Consider the following 22,488-nt stretch of genomic DNA (forward strand, 5'->3'; position numbering starts at 1 on the left):
ATCATCTGTTAGTATCAGTAGTTACGATCTTTTGCATTCAGGAATTAGATTACCTTTTGGCTTCATGTGTCTTCCTTTTCAGCAGCTTTGCTCAAAATTGATACTGAATTTTCATTGCAGCTAGTAATGTAAAACAAAAGGTAAACATAGGAGTTAAAAGTGCTTCAACGGGGGCGCCTGGGTGGCTGGGTCCATTGAGCGAGCCATTCTTGATTGGGGTTCAGGTCATGATCCCCATGTGCAGGATTGAGCCGCACACCCGGCTCTGTGCTGACAGTGCAGAGCCTGCTTGAGATTCGCCCTCCCTCTCTCTCTACCCCTTCCTCCACTCATGCGCATGCTCTCTCTCTCTCTCTCAAAATAAATAGACATTTAAAAAATAAAAGTGCTTTAATAAAAGTTGTTACTGATGATCACCATGAGTTTAAAAAATCTATCTTTTCCCTAGTGAGAGAACTTGTATATCCTTGATGGTTTTATAATTCTGTAGGGAAATGAGAGCTGGTAGGATAACATATCTTGGTACTACTTGTGAGTCCAGGCTTTAAGGGATCGTATGACTGCCCATCAGTGTTTCAGGCTGTATAATTATTATTCTGTGAAGTTAATGAGTGCCTTGCCTATAGAATAGTGAGGGATAGCTAAGACTTCAAGATGAAACTCTGCATTTCAGTCCAAACTAGCCTGAGCCTCAGCAGCACAAATGGTAAGCAGTGATAGCACCTCATCGGGTGTTAGTCTATTCTCATTGTTGAAAACATTTTTAGATAGTTGTTATGAATTTGTTAAGCTTAAAGTGGTGATACTGGAGCATAAAGAGTGCTTAGTTTTCTTCATTTCAGGGGCAAGCTGGAATGATCACCGAGTCGGTGTCAATGCTCAATGGCAAACATCCCGGTCAGACAGCCAGATTTATCACCTTTTCCGTTTGCTCTGGATCCTATGTTTGCATCCTGCAGCATCTTAAATGCAAAAACTCCCCAAGCTGCCATTGCATATCAAATTTCTAAAATATGTGTCGGGATCTACTGACAAAATATTTCCTTTCTCAGGCAAATATTCTTGTTAGTCCCATGTAGTTGTAGTTTCGAAAAAAGAAGAAAAAAGGTCTTAACTAAAATGTTTGATAGTATGGTTCTTTGAAGACATAGTCTTAACTTGTTATTCTGTAATAATTAGAGTGGAAGTAAGTCACTGTGAAAAAGAATGAAGGGAAGCAGTGGGTATTAAGTTTCTTCCTATTCTTATTGGTCCACTGAAATATTTCAATGAAACCTTTACTCAAGACATCTCCTTTCATGATATCGTGTAAGAAAATAAATGAGTAAGGGACATAAAGGAACCCGCCAATGATTGGAGACAGGATTTTCTTTACATTGTCTAATAGACTCGTTTATTATTTTAAGCTGGTAAAAAGAGACTTATGATTCGTGTTGAAGAAAGAGTTATTTGTGCTTGATACATTAAAGACACTGTTCAAAAGCAGTTTGTCCTTATAAAAGGATGACCCCTGTAGTAATTCTTAGGCAAGGAGGGACAAATTCAACCAACAAAAAGCACATCTCGCCCCAAGTTCCCCATGATTTCTCCACATAGAGCAAAAAAATACACATCAGTAATTTATTTGAACATGCACATCAGTGAGCAGCACGGTTGTGGCTACTCAGGAAACAAAAGGGAGAATATCAGCATTACCTAAATTAAAAAAAAAAAAAAAAGAGGTGAAATACACCATTTTAATTGTCTTAAAAACACGGATAAGAGGAGCAATTAAAATATAGTCCTAAATAGTACTAGCTAATGTAGATTACATAAGTATACAATGTGATTCAACTAATAGTGCTCTGACAAGCATAAACCACCAGTCCCAGTAAACAAGGCCGATCAATTGCTGAGAAAATGTTAGATTCGGATGTAATAAAAGTTACTTTTATTTCAGTACTGAATGCAAAACACAAGTCGAGTGTGAAGACAGCGTTCTAAAAAAGGTGGCTCTATTAAAGCAAGGAGGCCATTTCCTTTTGCATTTTTATAAGTTTTGAATTCAATTTTTGACGTTTGCTTTCTCTACCTTTCCTCCCCTGAGCACTAATTTATCAAAAAAAAAAAAAAAAAAAAAAAAAAAAAGATTTCAAGGTGCAAGTTGTACATTCTTATCGTTATACCATTTCATCTCTTTCTGGAAGAGAGTATTACAATCAGCATTACAATGTTAATTCTTTTTCTCTGAATATTCGTTTCACATACATGTATTTCTAAATCATAATGTTGGTCCGGAAAAGAAACCTACAAACGAGAGAGTGATGTATTCATACACTTCCTATTGTGCTGTGTGTCTTTCCCATCCCTTCTCCCCTTTCCCTGTAAAGAGCTGTAAAAAATTTAAGGCAGATGAGGTATATTGCTGAAGAAAAAAGTTATTTTTGAAAAAAAACTCAAAAAAACTTTTATTCTGCCCTTCTACGCAAGAAAGACTACTCAACTATAAATCTAGTGCTAGAAAAAAGCAGGAAAGACACCGTTTGCATGTACCATACTATGTCTTCTATTTCTAGAATGGCTTTTTGTTAATTTAATTTTAATAGAAAAAATAAGCACCTTAAGCTATGAACAGGAAAAGAACTTCATTATTAGTGAGTTTAGAATCCAAACGGAATTAGGAACACTCACTCAACCTCTTTCACTCATTCTCTCAAAGGCCAATGCTACTGATTAGAATTGTAAAGTGCTGTACTCAGTATAAACACTTGTATACACTGCAGACACTGAAAAATAACCCTCAAGCACATTGTGTTATAGTTCCAAAAATATATTTACAGTCTATTACAAAGATTACAAATGGAAGTGTCTAGGTGACTGTATTATGCTAATTAAAATTATTTTACAGATTATTTTGTTCCTTAGGGACAAAAAACATTTTAGTGAAATTAAAATGATTTTTCTCGTCAATTGAAAAATAAATTAAAATATCAAATAACACTGTACAGTGATTTAAAAGAAAAAAAAAGGGTGGGGAGGGGTTTGGGAAGCAATCCATTTGAGTTTTTCTATAGCCATCTTTGGTCCTAAATGTGGGAAAACACATTATGTAGCACTGAAAATACCTGTTCTTTTGTGATGCTCTGCAAGTAAAATAGAAAAATATAGTGCATTTTCAATGTATTCAGAGCCCACTACAGAGAAATGTGTGTACAAAACAAGACAGTATAAATAAAATTTACAAGTTTTACAAAGGAACATTTACAGGTTTTTGTTTCTGTTATTTGTTTGTTTGTGGATGCCCACATTATCAAACAAGACCAATTATGACCGATCCCTGGGATCTTTCTCTATTAAAATCATTATAAACAGCCCAATTCTCTTTGGAAGTACAACAGTTCAATTCTGGGGTAGTTCATGATTTTCATAACTTTGAAAGCATTACTCACAATATGTATACATTCCTGAAATATCTATAAAGACACATTTAATTATTGCTTATGAAATTCTAACACAGTAATCAAATAATATGGTTTAATAAATAAAGCTTAAAAAAAAAAAAAGCCAGATCCTTCACCTCTTCCTTACACGGTAAAAAGAGTTCTTTCATTTAATAAGTTTCTTACATCAGCGTTCACAAATAAAAGACTTTTTTAAAAACTGCAGTGATGATATTCTGTGCAGCAAATCTGTTTTTAAAAGGTGAAAATGTGAACTGCCCCTTTTCTCATGCTTCCGAGTTCTAATATAAAACTTACTCCTTTCTTTTTGTGTTTGGACTGCATTAAACAGAATAGGATATAAAATATATGTCAACTATTTCTCCTAAATTTCCTAATGTCTCAACATTGAAAAAAATCTCGATGTGCTCAGATTAAATTTTAGATAACACTGGATAGTTCTTGCTCTCAGAGACTTGCCTTCACCCACACTCTTTAGATGAAGCGCCTCGTTTTTTTTTATAGTCATAAACCTACAATTTGAATTTTTTAATTAAATTCTGTCTAGTAAAATCACTCTATAAACAATCTGTTAAAAGTGCCTTATAGTATTTATGGATCATTATTGCTTTTTTCATTGAAAAGATAGTGTGTTGTCTGATCTTTACAAAAAAATTTCTTTTTAAAAAATACCAGAGCTCTTGGCAACTTGCGTTTTCTTGACTACCTGCCAATTAGCAAACGATATCAAAACAGCACTAATTAAACAAAATAAAATGGCACAAAAAAGGATACCAATGTTCTGACGGAGATATATCTTCAATCATGCTATGGTTTTGTTTTGTTTTTGTTTTTAATTTTGGATTCTTTCAAAGGTACCCAGTGTAGTAATGTGTCATAGATTAACACTAAAAAGGTCCAAAGCTATAAACAACTTTCTAAAACAAAGTCCTTATGAAGAATAAACACAAATGATTTTAAAAAGGAATCGTCTGAAATCACATATTTAAGGAAAATATTTCATTGATTTTAACAATAAGATCATGAATTTATTTGACAAATATATTCTTTCTTAAATTCTTTATGTACATTTTAAAAAGTCTATAAGATAAAAAGGAGGTTAGAGAGCTCAAGGTGTTTGGATGTTTTCAGGTAGTACTTTGTTTATTGTCACTGCTGTTTTCCTGGCCACCAGGGGTGGATCCTAAATTCCCTTTTTATGTGTTCTGGTGGCACTTAGGAGTTCAAGTCTGTAGGTGCTTCTTAAATCTTCTCTTCACTGTAGGAAGGACCCAGGACATCAACTGTCTTCTAGCAGCATTTCTTATGCATATCCCGAAGGCCAGTACTGTTCTCTCGCAGTCCGTGATCTCCCTCGTAAGGGAGAAACGCTAATCACACTTGGATGCCAGTTCCATGTAAATGGAGCATTTGTGCTCTCATAGTCTGAATGCTGCTCATGATTTTCTTTTGATGGCCAACCAGTGTGATCCCTAAACTCATCACATCCCTGAAAAAGACAAATGCATTTTTTTATTAGTTACCTTTCGAAGAGTGGATTTGGTACTAAACTGTCATCAGCTCTTTAATTAAAACATCTGTTTATCGTAGGCAAACAGATCTTATCTTAGTGGTCTTGGGTATTATGATCATATCCCCGCAGCGGGTCTGACTGGCAAACTTCATCGGCATGTTCCTTCCTAAGAACTTAACTTCTCCGGCTCTTGATTTGCCACAGGTTGTCTTTAAACTGATTTGAAACTTTGTACCAGAAATTATCACAGTCTTAAAATTATTATTAACTTAAGATTAGGAAATGTTATTTGAAATGCTGTATTCTTGAACCTGAGCGAAGTTCAGAATTTTTAATTGTTACAGTAGGATGGAGGATGAATGTAAACATTTTGGGGTCTAGTAAATCAAGAATCGTCAATGATCACAAAAGATTTATCCTGAGTTTAATTATCACGTGGCGATTCTGTGCATATTATTGATTGTATACTCAACTCCATTTCAGTTTAATCATTTGCCTACATTTTAGAAAAAAAATTATTTTCCAAAATGTGCAGTATCTATGTTAAATAGTTTAAATTTGACATATACTGTCTGTGTATGTACTTTTACCTTTCCTAATAGCCAGAAGGACTGAGCTTAGTTAGGTATTTGCAAGCAGCTAAAATATAGCAACAGTACAATACTCCAGTATTTCATAGTAGGGGTCCAAGAAAACTTTGAGAAACATCATTTTTCAGGGAAGTAGATTTCTTTGGAGAGAGAAGGTGTAATTATGCCAGCTCTACCCACATGGTGACTAGGAGTAAACCCAACAAGACAGCACACACATGCTTAAATTCACGTGGGTGCCACCTCCCGGCACGCCAGAAAAGAGTAGCTGACTGCTGGCCTTCTCATCTGAAAAACGTGAAACCCTTTGCATAGCAGTTCACAAACTGGATCCACTAACAGATCCTTGATAATTGCTTCCCATTTTCAAACACGTTGGCTGAGAGGAACCTCATTGCCCATAAGACTTACGCTGCAGCACATGAAGCTGAAGTTCAGAGATATTACGTAAGTGGATTTCCTAAGACCACATAATCAGTGCGGGAGCCAGAAAGGAAAATTTGTTCTTTTTACTTTCAGTTCATAGCAATTTTAAAAATTGCTTATTGTCATTCTTTGGGTTAAAAAAAATGGGGGCACCTGGGTGGCTCAGTTGGTTAAGCATCCAACTCTTGGTTTCAGCTCAGGTCATGATCTTACGGTTTCATGAGTTTGAGCTCTATGTCGGGCTCGGTGCTGGCAGTGTGGAGCCTGCTTGGAATTCTCTCTCTCTCCCTCTGCCCCCCTCCCACTTGTGCTGTCTCTTTCAAAAAAAATAAATGAACTTAAAAAAAATGAATCAATCACACACCTTCCAAAACATAGGTTAAATTTTTAGTTACAGTTAACTGAATTAAGCCTCCTTTGACCTCTTCAGAAAGTGATCATATTGGATGTCAAAGTGGATGTGGTATTAGGTATGAAGCTTTGAGTTTTTCATGTCATGCAAACATGGTGAAAGAAATCCTCTTTTGCAATGGAGGAAGTTTCCTCAGTGAACAGGCACTTAAATGATACATGGTTAAGGAAAGAGGCTCACTCTGTGGGGCTTAGAATACTGGCTATGGAGACAAATTAGCTACCACTCACTACTTGACTCAGTTTAGGGATAATATTTAAATTCTCTGAGCCTGCACCTTGCTGTGTATAAAGCTATTGACATAATAAAATTATTGCTGTGAGAGTTTAAAAATACACTGTAAGTTCAAAGGTCTATTTAGCATAATACCTGGCACATAGTGGACACTTATTAAAGAGATGATTTTCTCTCTGATTTTGGGGTTCACAACCTCTGTAATTTATGGACAATGACCTGATGTATAAAGCTTGGAATGTACTTAATAAATGATTAAATAGAATTTTGAGAGTTTCAACTTACTCAATAGTCATCCTGGCCACAGATTCAAGGGAGTTGTAGCCAGCTGCCGTGAAGTTATCTTTATATCTTTCCATCTTAATAGCCTGTAGCCATTCTCCAACTGAACAAAAGGTAGTAAAGTCAGGAGTGTTTTGATCCAAAAGAGGGCTTATTGGCCTAGATGAGAATGAAACAGAAAAGCAAATTTTTTCATGAACTACTAAAGGAAGAATGTCTTGGCTCATAAAAAAATAAGGGTAAAATAATAAAATTACATATTCTAATTGATGTTGTAGTAAAAAATAAACAGATATGTTAACGAAAATCTAATGTGTAGGGGCATGTGGGTGGCTCAGTCAGTCGAGTGTGTGACTCCTGGTTTCGGCTCAGGCCACGATCTCGTGGTTTGTGGGATTGAGCCCCATGTCAGGTTCTGCACTGACAGCGTGATGCCTGCTTGGGATTCTCTCTCTCTGCCCCTCCCCAGTTCGTTCCCTATCCCTCTCTTTCTCAAAATAAAGAAATCAACATTAAAAAAAATAAAAAAAATCTAATGTGTAAAGGTTGCCCAATAACTACAAAATCCAAAATTTACATTTTGGTTGGATTTGACGACCACCAGGTTGCATCTTCCATGTATTTCTAAAAGTACAGCTAACAGTATTTGTAATCAGTACACATTTCTTTATTCATTTGTTTCTCCAAAAGTAACTGGGAGTAAAGGAAGCACATCTGGTTGTGGACTAACTTGTTCAGACCACGTGGTGCTACTGAGAACATTATGTGTTCTCCGTACTAATGGCACCCTTGTAGTGCCTAGTGAGCTCATATACCTCCACAAGGGCTTAATGACCAGTACAGACAAGAGCATCAGCATGACTCAGAAGCTAAAGCTTATTAATTTCTAATACACCTTCAATGGAGTAAGCCAAGCACAAAGAATGCATGGAGTGCTTCGGACTCTTTTTAATGAGTACACCTCTTTAATCATGTATTGAATTACTTTCATAAACCTTAACTTCATAGAATCATTTTACTAAATAGCTTAAAGCAAAACAAGAAAATATATTATGCAAAAAAGTAAAGCACTAGTAATAAAATCCCACATAATACTAACGATGATTTGAAAATGTGGAACACCACCTGATCATAATTTCCAGTTTAGAAAGTCTTCTAAAATGATGGCCAACGATATCTACCATAACTTTTAAGAAAAACAAAAGGCAATAACAATAGGTCCCTTTAAACACTAGCTAATTAAGGTAAGCCAGATATCTGAAAAGAAAAAATAAAGACTTTGGTAAACACAATAAATTTAACATGGATATATAGTTTAACACAAATGTCAATTTGCCATTGGGTTAGGACTGAGGAGACAGAAGGTTTAAGTGAGTATTTGAATGTCTCCCAGAGTCCATTCCCTTAGGTATTTCTTACCTACTACAAGTTCCCAGGGGTGTTTTCAGACTATTTGGGTTTCGAATCATTTTATCTAGAATTCCAACTATCTGTTCAAATTTTGGCCTTTCAGCACGTTCCTTTTGCCAACAATCCAGCATCAACTGGTGAAGGCCAGCCGGGCAGTCCATGGGTGCTGGTAAACGATAACCTTCTTCTATTGCTTTTATAACCTAATAGCCAAAGGGACATTAAAAATATTACTAATTGAGGCTCAATGATAATAAAATGAATTGTTCAGTAGGCAAAGTGATTTATCCAGATAAGATTGAAGCACATCTTGAAGCATTGCAAAAGACATATTTTTCCCCAAACATCTATGAACCTTAAATATGTTATCAAGGGGTGCATGAAGAGCACGATATCATGACACTTCCTAGTTAATTCTGCAATAGGGAGTAATAATTAAAGTCACTCAGGGTGCAATAGATGGAAAACTACTAATGTCATCCCAGAGGTTTTGAAAGCGGAATATGTTATGAAACCATTTTACCTGTATACAGCTGTACATGTACATATTTGTCTATAAATCTATGAATTCTTCAAGTTGTAAGAGGAAGGTCTCAGTTACCCCGAATTTAACCTCCCAAAAGTGTCACTTTTTGCAGAGTTCAAATGACACTTTCAAACAAGATATCAAAATGCAGAATGTACTATGATAGAAAATATTACCAAGCACACTATCACTTTAAATATCATGGAGCCTATATACTTATGAAATATATAGTGTTATATAGTGGTGTGCTGGAGCGAATAGCATACAGTGGTTCATAAAGGTGACTGCATCACTTTCCAACTCCAAGTTTAGTGACCTCACACTGGAAGACTGAAATCAGCTTTGGGGAAGAGGATGGGAGAAGGGTTACACCAGGAAATCGGGGAAGGCTACAAGTTAGTGCTTTCCCAGAGTGCTGGTTGTTAAAGTTTTATTAGCACATCACTGTATGTGATAGTGCTAATACGCTATCTAATAACAGCCTAAACACTATAACAAGCTTTGAATGTTCATGAAAAATAAGTCTCCATAAACATTGGTACATGGCAATCAAAAAGTCTAAAAGTTTATTATTCAGACTTATTGTTTGTTTGTTTATATGGAAAGCAAAATTTGACGCTAAAAGCCAGAAACTGTTACAAATCTCAGCAGCACAGGAAAATAATTACCAAGGCAAACAACACAAATAAGAGGGACTTGTAAAACATTAGAATAATATCAAGGGGAATTAACAAATCATTTTTGATACTGACTGATATAATAGCAGTACAAATGTAAGAAAAAAGTGACTCTGGAAAAAACAAAGAGGAAACCTTGGGTTTCTGAAGAAAATAAAGGCAAAAGTAGGCAGACAAAAGCTGGCTTTAAGAAATGTTGATTAACATGGGTGCTTGAGGGGCTCAGTCGGTTAGGCTTCCGACTCTTGGTTTCAGCTCAGGTCATGATCCAGAGGTTGGTGGGTTCGAGCCCTGCACAGGGCTCCACGATGACACTGTAGAGCCTGCTTGAGATTCTCTGTTTACCTCTCTCTGCCCCTCCCATGCTCACACACTCTCTCTCTCTCTCTCAAAATAAGTAAATAAACTTAAAAAAAAAAGAAATATTGATTAACAATATTTGTAGGGAAACATATCCCTAAGATGCTTGTTGACATTCCAGAATAACACATTAAAATGTAAAAGGTTGCAGATGGAATGAATAAAGTAGCTGGCATCAACAATTTCTACAGAAAATCCTTTGTATAGGAAAAAAAAAAAGTACACTTTAAGAAAAATCTCTATATGCAAATTGATCAAATTTAAAAGGTAAATAGATTAACCTAATAATAGCAATTTTTGAAAAATATTATAAGATACAATTCTTAGTTGAAATTCTCCCCTGAATACTATGTTATATATCCTATACATCAGTTTACTAGATGTCTTCAACTGAATTTTCTATAAGCATCTCATACTCTATTTATAACTGAATTTCTCACCTTCCCTAAAACCTTTTACTAATCAATTAATGGCCTTTCCAGTCATCACACCTAGAAAGCTGACGTGAGAACAGTTGTAGATTCCTTCTATGTACAGCAAATTAGTCACCACTTTCTGATGATGCTCCTTCTTAAATGCATACATGTTTAAATAAGAGAAGTACTTTAGTTTGAATAACAATGATGGAGAAAAAATCCTTATACTTAAGTGACCTTAATCAGTGTTGGTATTGAATGCCAATGAAGGACAAAGGACAGAATTTTAAAAGTGTCCTTGTTTATGATCCCATTGCTACAAAGGTTGTGTATCTTGTAAACAGTCCTCTAAAATACCCCAAACTTCAGAAAGCTTTACATCACACAAACAAACACAATGGTAACTCTGTAAAGATCACAAATATATAATTATAGGAAAAATTAAATTAAAAAAAAACTATTAAATGCAAAGAATATTCCATGGCTTTGTATAACATTCCAGCGACAGCCCTATACTTGGATTCAATGGGGCTCTATGTTACAAAACTTAAATGCAAGTAAAAATAATGTACTTTGGAAAGCTCCGTTAAGTTATTTAAATAGTGACTTAAATTGTGAATAAGTAAATAAACAACTTCTAAAATTTAGTGTATTCAAAATGACTAAATAATACAATTGAGAGGCATTTTTTTTAATTGGGAAAAGAGTGGCTTTACTCATATTTGAGGTTGCTTATATTTGAACAGAAGCAGTATCTTTCTGATTGGCAGGACAAGTTCCCATGCTCATAACATTAGTGCAATCCTTATTATTTTCCATCACCTTCTAACAATATCCCTGCTTGTAATTTGTCTTCAGATGTCTAGAAAGTAACAATGCACATAGAGTGATCTTTCCTTTGTTCTTTCCCTCTAAATACTCTTTTAAGATGCAAATCTAGGGGCACCTGGCTGGCTCAGCCATGGAGCATGCAACTCTTGATCTTGGGGTTGTAAGTTCGAGCCCCAGATTGGAGGTAGAGGTTACTTAAAAACAAAATTAAAACATAAAATAAAGTATAAATCTAAATCTGATCACAATCCTCCTGACATTAATATTCCTCAGCAGCTCTCCAAGCCTTCATAAAAACATTTAGAATTCTTCATCTTTGAGCACAATATGTATTTAAGTCTTTGTGCCAATGAACATAATACCATTAAATGACTCTTACAGGAATGAGTTAATGAACCTCTGCAGTTGTCCTTTTGCATTATAGGAATTTCATACTCTATTATTATGGCAGGAAAACATTTATTTCAGCATAAAATGAAACATCTGGCTTTCAAAGATAGATACAGTGGTGGATACATTTTTAAAGGAATAGCAGCTAAGGATAGAATTTAAAATAAGAGATGTTCTCGATTGGGAATGGACTTTGGGAACCTAACGTTCCCATTAACAATCATGCACCTACCTATGGGAGCACTAGTGATAATTGCTGGGAACCTTCTACAGAGCATAGTCTGGCATAATCCAAGCATACATACCCTTTGAGGGTAAACCTGCTGATGAGGGGTGATTCAGGCACACACTGAATCTAGAAATTCTGCAGTTTTTGGTTAGCTGCATTTTACTTCCAATTGGGAAACCAAGAAGTACTTTCTGCAAATAGTTATTCATTTTTGGAAACAACAAGGCACATGGGTAAAATGGTTAAACTTACACTTCTTAGAGCATTATGTTATTATTCACAGAATTCATTTAGAAGATCTTTTTGTGAAATTTCTAGAAACCCGTTGGACAGGGATTTACCTGTCCAGATCTAGCCTTAATATGCTACTAAAAGAAAAACGAAAAACATTAAGCAATTTCTAATTCTAGATAGGTCCTGGATTCATAGGAAGTGATGGGTAAATGACATTTATAAAAGACCACTGGGATATAATAGGAAGCATGGCTTTAGTATATGCTGTAAAGAAATACTTGGAAATAAAAACAAAAGTTGCTTGCTGCGAAGTGTTTCAGTATTATTAGGGTATGACCATTGTAATTAGAGGAAAAAGAACACAGAATGACCCCATGATAATGGGCTGGTAATAACTCAAAATGGGATCTAACATGAAGGACTTCTGCTCTTTGCTCATGCTCATCTCCATTCCATTAACCTCACAATAATGTATGACCCACAGTTCATGCAATTAAATATTTTGGACCCCAAGTATGGGATTATGGCAAAGTTTTACCAAAACAATCACAATTTTGTTTCTATTGTAACATAAAAAATACAAAGTCATAAATTAGTGGTGACTTTCAAAAGGGAAAGTTGAAGGCTCACAATTTAACTGAGAGCAAATTTAGTTAAAGTGTATTATTATTTTTTTTGAAGCTCTTAAATGTCTTTTAATGACCCACTTTAAGAATTTATCTTTATGTCCAATATCTTTATGGAACCTTATTTTTTTTTACCATCTTTATGACTACCTACTAGTTAAACTAACAATGCATTAGCTTAGCTTAAAGTGAAAAGAAATGACTTTGTTGAGTACTATAAACAGAAAAAATGTAATCTACCTAAAGAACGTCAAAATTTGAGGGTAACTATTTGAACTAATTGAGACATACATTTCATTAAAACACAGCTGCTGTGAATGCCAAAGAAGAATATTTTCAATTTCTGTAATATTTATTATGTTTGACTGAATGTACATATATAAAGAACTTTCTTTGAAAAGCCATTATGGAAAGGGCTAAACATCTGCAGATTTTTAAGAATGTAAATTAGAAATTTCTTTGGGACATTCACTCTCAATTGTAATAGCAAATAACTAAATTCTGCTTCCACTGCAGTGAAAATTCAAGAAAGCTGTAAGTATGTCAAAATACAGTTAAGAATCCATTCAAGTGTTAAGTGATACCCTGTTTGGATATGGGTATCATCATACACATACATACTATCTTTTCCCAAGTTTTTCTTGCTCATTGCCCTGTCTAGCATGCAGATAAAGCCTTCTGGAAACTATCTACCTCACTGACTTCTATAATACCCTTGTCTGTTCAGAGTGATCACAGACACTTCCCTTTATTCAGCATTCAGCCTGGAATTTGGGGGATTTGTTTACAAATGTAACCATCAATTTACATCTTGTTCTCGTGATGTCTTATGAAAAGTCTTCTAAAATCCAAGGCATTTGAAATTCGAAGGCTCTCTAAAATCCCTGACAAATTACTAGGAACTAAGTTTGAACAATGTAAAGTTAATTAATTCACTTAATAAATGAATCTAAACTAATTAAAAAATTAATATCTAGGAAGATCTGTTGAAAGCAAACTTCCCACTATCTATTCACACATTTACAGGATTTTCATATGTGTCAGGGGATTGTCAGAACTCCTCAGTCTTTCCATGAACTCCTACCAGAGATTTCAGGTAAAAAAGCTTTTATCTAGGGAATTTTTTGCCAGAATGAAATTCATTATTTTGAATTATTCATTTTTTTCAACATTTGCATTTTGAAATGTATACATATAATTGCTCAAATAGCACTTTAACAACATTAAGTATAAAATAACGAATACTATCCTAAAAGAGGAATAGTAATATAAATTTCACTATAAAACTGAGATGTATAGGTAATCCCTTACTATTATACAAACTGATGTATGAGTTATAATTCAGACCTTCAAAATTACAAAAAAGAAGAAACTTGGTGTTAAATGTTCTAGGTTGGAAGTAAATGTCACTGTAGACATAATAATTTAATTTGATCAGTACAAATATTTATTATTTCTTGTTATGCTAATTATATATTTTCACATTTCATTTTCAGGAAAGACAAACAATATTTAAGGAATTCTAAAAATTAACATTGAAGATTTTCTTTTCTTCTTCACCCTTTCTATTACTTGTTTTCAGAAGTTAAGTGAACTTTGAATTTAAGTCATCTTATATTCCTGTCATTCCCTTTATGTTTGAATCTAGTACAGAAGGAAGGTGTCAAAAGAAATGAAACTCCACTGAGTGTCTGGGGAATGTAAATATTTCTCCTTCTCTGCCCCAAGGATTTGTTTGCCCACATTTTGACAGTCCATGAAATCTTTGACACTGAGTCCTGTCAAATATTAACAACTTTGCCTCTGCCAAACAGACTCATCATTTAGACTTTTATCTTTGGAAAACCAAAACCAAAACCAAAAAAACAAAAAAGTTTCATGTCATCCTTCAGTTCAAAACACCAAAAGATTTAAATGACTTAAAAACGTCACCTCGTCAGGCTGTGAAGTTTGCAGTTCATTCAGAAATTTGTGGGAAGATTTACTGAAAACAACCTCACCAACAAACAATCTGATTTCAGGTGTCAAAAGATAACTATCTACAAGTTTTAAGACCATAGGAGTTTGATATGGTAAATTCTAAAATCTAAATCCAAAATGCTGATTTTATGTAACAATGTTCATGACCTATTTTTGAAAAATAACTCGATTTTAATTTTAGTCACCTTCTATTGGTATCCATGTTTATAGTACTTCGAGAACTGACTATTCCAGTTTGCTGGTCACATCCGTCTTTTAATGGCGATATAGACTTTCCTCAAGCACCACTTATTTCTTTACTCTTCATGAACATGCATTTGTACCATTTCTAAACTCCTTCATAAAAGCCTTTCATCAATTTGCCCCAACTTAACCTGCATATCAAATCACTACCAGTGTGCACAGCTCTGTTCCAGGACCGGGAATCTATTTGGTTGGTCTCCACACACTTGGCTAAGTTTTAGCTTCTGGACCGTCCAATATGCCTCTTTGGAAAATTCTCTCACTAGCTATGGCCAAAGTCTTCTCCAGATTGCTAGCTCAAATCCAGGGTACCTTTCTAGATTTTAGACTTGCTCTACTTTCATCTAGATTTCACTCACATTTTCAGTAGGTTGGACCATATGAATCTGCCAGTATTTAAAAGTTTCTGACATGCAAAAATGCCTGTTTCATCAAATTCAACCTAATAGAAGCCAATATTCACTTGCATTTATGCTGTATTGTTTTGTAAGTGGTCTCTTGGTGTGACATGTATACCCCCAAGAACTGCTATCTCCTTTTTTTCTCAATGCATCACAGCATGTTTTATGCCTTAGTATGCAACAGGATACATATTTAACAAGTACGAAGTTTTTAGGAATTTCCAAAAGCACTCCCATTGTGATTAGATTCTAAAATATCACCATGGAACACCTACCAGCGTTGAGCATAAGATTTAGTTTGTCTCATGAAATTAAAATTTAATCAAATCAACCAACAGTAGACATGTTAAACAGATTTCCTGAGAACATTAAAAGAAAAAGAAAGATAAGCTTCAAAGACAAAATAAAACACAGGCTTCCTTCCTCCCCTCTGCAAATGACTCCTTTACTCAGGTGACTTTCCCACTACAGTTCTACAAGTACAGCATCATTATCATTATTCAGGAAAAAGATAGTGGACATATCCTTTGTATCTATTGAGAGGATATTTTCAAAAAAAGGAAAGACGATCTTCAAAGTGAAGTTAATTGAACCACTAATTTATGGTAATTTTTGTGGGAATAATTGTGAAAACTCAGCAGTCATATTTTTATAATTCTATAAAACTTTCTTCTTATGAGCCATTCATTACCAACATGTTCCAATAACAATGGATATTAATGTATAAAATCCTTTTTGTTTAAATAGTGTAACACCTACATCTTGATTTGACATGTCCCAATAAGGTCTCTCTCCATAAGACATAACTTCCCACATAACTATTCCATAGCTCCATACATCACTGGCTGATGTGAATTTCCGGTACTGGATGGCTTCAGGTGCTGTCCACCTTACTGGAATTTTTCCACCCTGTTATAAAAAGAAATTGAAATTTTAAATATGCATAATAACTTATAAATCATTTATAGCAGAGCTATAAAGCTACAGTTAAACATTTGTATATTTGGTTAGCAATTCAGCAGTATCACATCTATCCATCTTGAATCTCTCTAAGTGTATTTAAAGTTACTAATCTGTTTTTAAAATGTCATTACAAGTTTTCATTTTTAAGGCGACTCAATTTAATGGGCCCTTAGGTGGTCTTAGGCCATGAGTCTAGTCAAAAGACAATGACAAATTAGGCAACATAACTATTAAAATGGAATGAAATATGGGGACTTCAACAAAATCCTCATGTATTTTCCTTTTTGCTAATTTCACAAAAGTTGTAAGAATTAGCATAGTTAATATTCTGTTAAAATCTATTTATTTAAAATGGGACTATATTTCTCTGCTACAATTATGAGAGCTAGCAACTAGATGTTATTGTATAAAACCGAATGTTATGTATATGAACACCCTGCTATAAGAGTAGCATGTTGCCATTCTTATCTCACTTCTTCTCAGTCTGTATGTAGAGTGGAAACATAACGACAGTTCCTCCAAAAGGAAAAAAGAAAACCAGCAACAACAAAAAGCTGAGATCTATTTGCCTCTTTTCTACTGTGTAGCTTTGTATTATTAAGTCCTGCTTTCTTGGTAGGAAAATCTCGGGAATATGAAGAGGTGCAGTAAGGGACTTTTCCTTACAGTCGTTGTATAGACAGCTTCTGGATCATCCTCTATAACCCGGGACAGGCCGAAATCTGACACTTTGCAAACAAGATTGCTGTTGACAAGAATATTGCGAGCTGCAAGGTCTCTGTGAACATATCCCATATCGGCCAAATATCTCATTCCAGCAGCAATTCCTCTCAGCATTCCTACTAACTGAATGACTGTAAATTGCCCGTCGTGTTTCTACAGGAAGACAAGAATAAACATCCTTTAACTCTACTTTCAAAGGGAAAAATTACCATTAAAAATGTCTGCACGCTGGTGATTTACTATAGTATAATAAGAATTATTATATTATCTATAGAATATAGACATTTGTAAAAAAAAGAAAAACAAGTGTTGATTCAACGGACAGCCAAATAATACAAAATAGACTTTTGATAATTGTTTAGTTATTTACATTGATATGTTATTTTTATTGATTGAAAATAGCATCAGGTTACGCAGATCCAAAAGTACGCACTGATTTTTGAGGCGAAGGTAGAGAATGGGATATCCAAAAATACTGTCTTTGACAACTAAGTGTTTTTCCACTTGCTAAAATATTATATAAGTAATCTAGAAATGTATAAGGGGATGAACGTATGTATTAAGATTTATTTTCTCCAAATGATAAAAAAGAGAAAGGAGACATTTTTTGATTAAAGGTGAAGAGAAACTAAGAAGTGGGAAATGATGATGCTGGCTGACTTCGTTTGCTTTTTATATTTTTCCCTGTTTTGTTATCGGTAGGAACATTACTTGCAACAAAGATTCTCTAAAACAGATGTGCCAGCAAATGGGATCGAGTGCTCTTTGCAACCAGACTGGCAACCATATATTTCTAACCCATTTTTAACTCACAGATTTCTCCAACTGAATTATAAATACAGTGCATGAGGATATTGATTTGAGTTGATAACCTTTCCAGGTGATGCTTTATTCCCAAGAGTTGATAGTTATACATAAATAAGAATTTCTCTAAATCTTCTGATTGCTTATAAATTTGAGTTGAGTGTATCACTGCAGATTATGTATGATCACATTCCATGTCCTCTTATTCTTTAGATTGCTTTCTCCTTGTCATTTGGAAAACTGTTAACGTGTTTATATCCTTAGGTGAAAAGTCTCAGAGCAAAAAATATGTATGCTTATGTATTTAGAATTATCACAAAAACAATCACACATTATTAATTTTAAAAATGTTAGTAATTCTATCTTTTACACTCAGTGTTCACACAGGGATATAACAGAAATGGTTCCACAGGGCAGAATTGGGATCATCATGCCAATTACTGAATGGTTATCTCACTTTTTAGTCTTCTCTGTATTACTTTTGTATTTAATTTATAATTGTACTGAAAAGTAAAATGTTACTCTACACCATGTATTCAGAGTAAAGGGCTTCAGGTTCAAACTACACTTTATCACTTATGTGCTCAAAAAGTTCTAGTTAAATCCAGACCAGGATTCTGATCTTTAATCTGCTTTTTTAAAGGCAATTTTCTGATCTGTTAAAGTTTACAATGTTTATGGTTTATGCTGTGCACAATAGTCAACATGATAGTTGTAACATGGATAATGCATTTAATGGTAGGATAATTTTTTTGTTACTTACCCTGAGAAATGCATCTAGGGCTCCATTTTCCATGAATTCTATTACTATCATGACTGGTTTCCCTAAAATTAAAAAAATATACATATATATATATATATGTATCAAAAAAAAGTGTATCTTAAGGAGCCATAACCTAAACTTCAGGCTTATTCCCATTCTCACCCTCAATAAAATACATGGTGCTCTTCTGAAAGGCTGAATGGGTGAGCTGTGAGTGTTTCTAATGTCCCAGTGCTGCTGCTAAGCTCAGAGTTATTAAATATCTGTTTGGAAGATGGTTATGATTCACGAAATTAAAGAACAAAGTCAGTGTGTTCTTCTGACCCCTACTTTGTGAACAAAACTCAGAGAAAATGACACTTTATATAAATTGTACAAACTTAGAGTGCATCACGTTTATGGCCATTGAAGCTAAATGAAAATATCAGTCAATCCGTCTGTTTATCAGATTTATTCTTTAACTCTAATCCTGCCTTCAATTATCCTGATTTCTTCAGAGGTAGTAACATAAACGAAAAATTTAGTCCATTATATACCAAGAAAAAAACCCTTCATTTAGAATATGCAACATGTTCATAATTTGAGTTTTTAATTAGGTACAAAATAACACTAATTTCTGACAGTCCACTTGATAAATGAAAGGTATCAATATCTACCTCGTGTAACCACCCCTTCCAAATGGACGACATTTGGGTGGTCAAACTGCCCCATGATGCTTGCTTCACATAAAAAGTCTCTCCTCTGTTTTTCTGTGTAACCAACTTTGAGGGTTTTTATGGCTACCGCAACATCTCTTTTCCCTGGAAGTTTCAGACGACCACTGCAGACTTCTCCAAATTCTCCTGAAGTAATAGAACAGGCAGGTGTATGTTAATCTCAAAAATAGTTCTTCGTTCATAGTAAATGCGTAATACTAAAAACACTTTTAAGCTTTGCTAAACTATCTGTTACACAAACTACAATTTTTTAACTGGATTAACAAAAACGTTTTTAGGAACAACCTTTAGATTTGAATACAGGATACAATGTACACTGGCGGCTAAAGCATGAGGATGCATTTGCAAATTCTAAACATTGCTATTGCTTTTACGGTTTGAGAAGCAAGTATTTTTTAGATTTCAAAGTCTGAAATTTGTATGCACTAGGACTGCTAAATCTAAGAGAGTTGAATCCGAAGTGTATAATTACTATGAAAATATATTGTATACAGGGGTCCCTGGGTGGCTCAGTTGGTTAAGCATCCGACTCTTGATCTCGGCCCAGGTCATGATTTCACAGTTCATGAGTTCAAGCCCAGTATAGGGCTCTGAGCTGATAGTATGGAGCCTGTTTGGGATTCTCTCTCTCTCCCTCCCTCTCTGCCCCTCCCCCACTCATGCTCTGTCTCTCTCAAAAATAAATAAATTCACATGTAAAAAATATATATTGTATATGTAGAAAATAATATTCTTTTTATATAAGTCACACATCTTAATTTTCTGCATGGAATTAAATGGCTGACTAATACCTACAAATGCATGAAAAAAAAAAAGGTTAAAAAAAAAAAGCATCAAAAAAGATGAAAGCCTGGCAGGAAGATGGCAAATCAAGTAAGAGGAAATGTAGATTTCAACAAAATTCAGGAACATTCTCATTTAAAAAAAAAAATACTAAGTCATTTCTTAAACAGCAGGCCAGAACTATCGTGAAGTAGCTTATTGTAGAGCAAGATCTTAAAAATCCAACAGAAGACAAAAGATATACAGATTTTCTGTGCCACATGCTTCTTTTTCATTTTTTTTTTTCTTGAGATCTCATAAACAAGTACAGCCTCATTGCTTCCAACAGTTCAGGTGAATGCAAAAGTTCTATACTTGAGGTATAATTATTTGCCTGTCATTATGATGTATGACTTTCGATCCTGGCTAAATGGAACAGCTGAACAAGGAAGCTACAACAGCCTTACCTGCACCAATCACACGCTCAATTTTAATACAGGAGGCATCTAGCTCCTTGGCGAATTGATGGACAGCTCTATTTGGGTCCTCATAGGTTTCAGGGTCAATGTAGGTTTTGGTGCCTGGAAATTTAACTGTAATGATGTAAGAAAGCATGACTGTGATGAAGCAAAGCACTTATTGTGCAGTCAGCCCAGGAATTTCATTATGCAGAGTGCTCCTTGGAACAGTGAACTTGCTTCCACATCACCTGATTCACAGCAGTTTTAACAGACTACTTCGGTCTGTTGGCGTATAGGTATTATCTGCAAGCTTCTATAGGTAACATAGGATCCAGCTCATAGGTTACTAACTGAATTGCTTTTCCAGTAAATCAACAAAAGACATCACCAAAATTCTCTGACATGACTCTTATCAGACTGGAGGTTTAATTAAATTCACTGCTATCATGGCATAGTTCAAGCCATATTGAGGTTTGTAATGGACTTGGAAACACATTTGTAAATCTATCAGTCAGTCAATAAATCAAATTAATACACTGGGAAAAGAAGACATTTCATTTACAGGTAGCCTACTACACTGACAGCAATATTAAAAAACATTTAGACATCTTACTTATTCTTTTGATTTATTTTTGTAAAGACCAACCACCGTTGACATATACATAAAATTAGTACAAGATGTGAGGGACCACTATCACAGAATCAGAGAGAAATCTACTAAAGACACAGTTTCATCTTCACCTTGAAGGGCAATAGAGGCCAGATGTACAAAATGCAGAGTAAAGTTAGAAAATTTACAATATTCCTGGGATCTGCTAACCGTGGATGACAGCAATTTGAAAGAGGAATGGTTTCTATGAACTTTCAAATATAAGGCTCTGGAAGGAGGTAGCCAATATGCCTCAGAAAAGGTAGTCAAAATTCAAACAACATAGAATCATCTTAAAAGTTAAAATCTTCTTAAAATGCACCCAGAAGCATGCAGGTAACAGATAATGCTATGTCAACTTTAAATCAAATTCAGTTACAATAATGTATTCCAAATCTAATCATTTGGTTAAAGACAAAGATAAGATAGATAGGCATATATTTGGTTATATTAATGCAATAAAAAGAATTACACTATATCCTCAAAAAAACTTTATTGTTTTAACAAAGCCACTGAACAATCTTTTCATTAAATCTTACTATTTTGAGAACAATATATTTATGTATTACACTGCAGCCTAACTGTGCTTATGTCATCACATTATATTAAAACTATATTTAAAAAATAAACACATAACAAACAAAAAGAAGCAGAATGTATAAAGGAAAATGGGATTTAAAAATCTTGATTTATTCTGCTGTAGTTGATTGTTTATCCAAAATTGATTGTCTTAAACAATTATTGTTGCAGTTTATAAAACTGACAGATGCTCATTTGTTACTAAAGCTGAACATGAAAAAAAAAACACAAGAAGAAAAGAGAGAGGGGATAGAAAGAGAAAAGAGAGAAGAAGGAGTACAGGGAAGAGGGGGGGAAGAGAAAAAGAGAGAAGGGAAGAAAACAATAGGTTAACCTCCTAGATTGGCAGGCAGATGGAGAATGAGCCATCTTCTCCCTTTCCATTCTCTTTCTTTCTTTTTTCTTTCTTTCTTTGTTTTGTTTTGTTTTGTTTTGTTTTTGTTTGTGATAAGGGAGCTAGATTGGAGGTAACCTTCTGCATCTCAAATGGGTCTCTGATGGTTCTTTATTCAAGCTGTCATAAAACATTTTGACAGGCCAGAGCAATTTTGGCATAAAAACATGAAATACTGCCCAGCTTGGATTCAAAGACATTGTTAGAAGAAACGGTAGGAGGAAACAAAATGTAAATTGGAATTGCTTCACTAAACTTCTCCATTGTGTTTATATCTTTAAATGTAGCACTCGGGGCCATGGAGAGTTGAGGGCGCCTGATACAAATGACTGGACATTCTATTAAATTCAGTGCTCTAAAAGCTAGTTAAATGGTTGCTTTCATGTTTCTGTAAAAATTCAATCTGGTGTCTTAGCACCTAAGAAAATTGTCTGTATACTAAAGAAATAAAAGG

General features: G+C 34.5%; 1 protein-coding gene across 2 annotated transcripts in view; it reads right to left on the bottom strand.

Moving 5' to 3' along the window:
* Positions 1 to 4,495: 4,495 nt before the first annotated feature.
* Positions 4,496 to 22,488, bottom strand: part of EPHA7 (EPH receptor A7) — a 169,139-nt gene continuing 151,146 nt past the window's right edge. Inside the window, exons 10-17 of one of the 2 annotated variants that reach the window (XM_042939377.1) lie at positions 20,419 to 20,544; positions 19,130 to 19,315; positions 18,474 to 18,535; positions 16,850 to 17,059; positions 15,980 to 16,129; positions 8,317 to 8,510; positions 6,901 to 7,056; positions 4,496 to 4,929 (exon numbers count right to left, since the gene is read on the bottom strand). In XM_042939377.1, coding sequence (XP_042795311.1) covers positions 4,815 to 4,929; positions 6,901 to 7,056; positions 8,317 to 8,510; positions 15,980 to 16,129; positions 16,850 to 17,059; positions 18,474 to 18,535; positions 19,130 to 19,315; positions 20,419 to 20,544 — 1,199 coding nt within the window. In that variant the 3' untranslated portion in view covers positions 4,496 to 4,814. Of the gene's footprint in view, positions 4,930 to 6,900; positions 7,057 to 8,316; positions 8,511 to 15,979; positions 16,130 to 16,849; positions 17,060 to 18,473; positions 18,536 to 19,129; positions 19,316 to 20,418; positions 20,545 to 21,785; positions 21,848 to 22,488 lie in introns of those variants that run through there. The other variant, XM_042939375.1, reaches the window with a different exon arrangement.

The sequence above is a fragment of the Panthera leo genome, chromosome B2, assembly GCF_018350215.1.
Source record: "Panthera leo isolate Ple1 chromosome B2, P.leo_Ple1_pat1.1, whole genome shotgun sequence".
NCBI lineage: Eukaryota > Metazoa > Chordata > Mammalia > Carnivora > Felidae > Panthera > Panthera leo.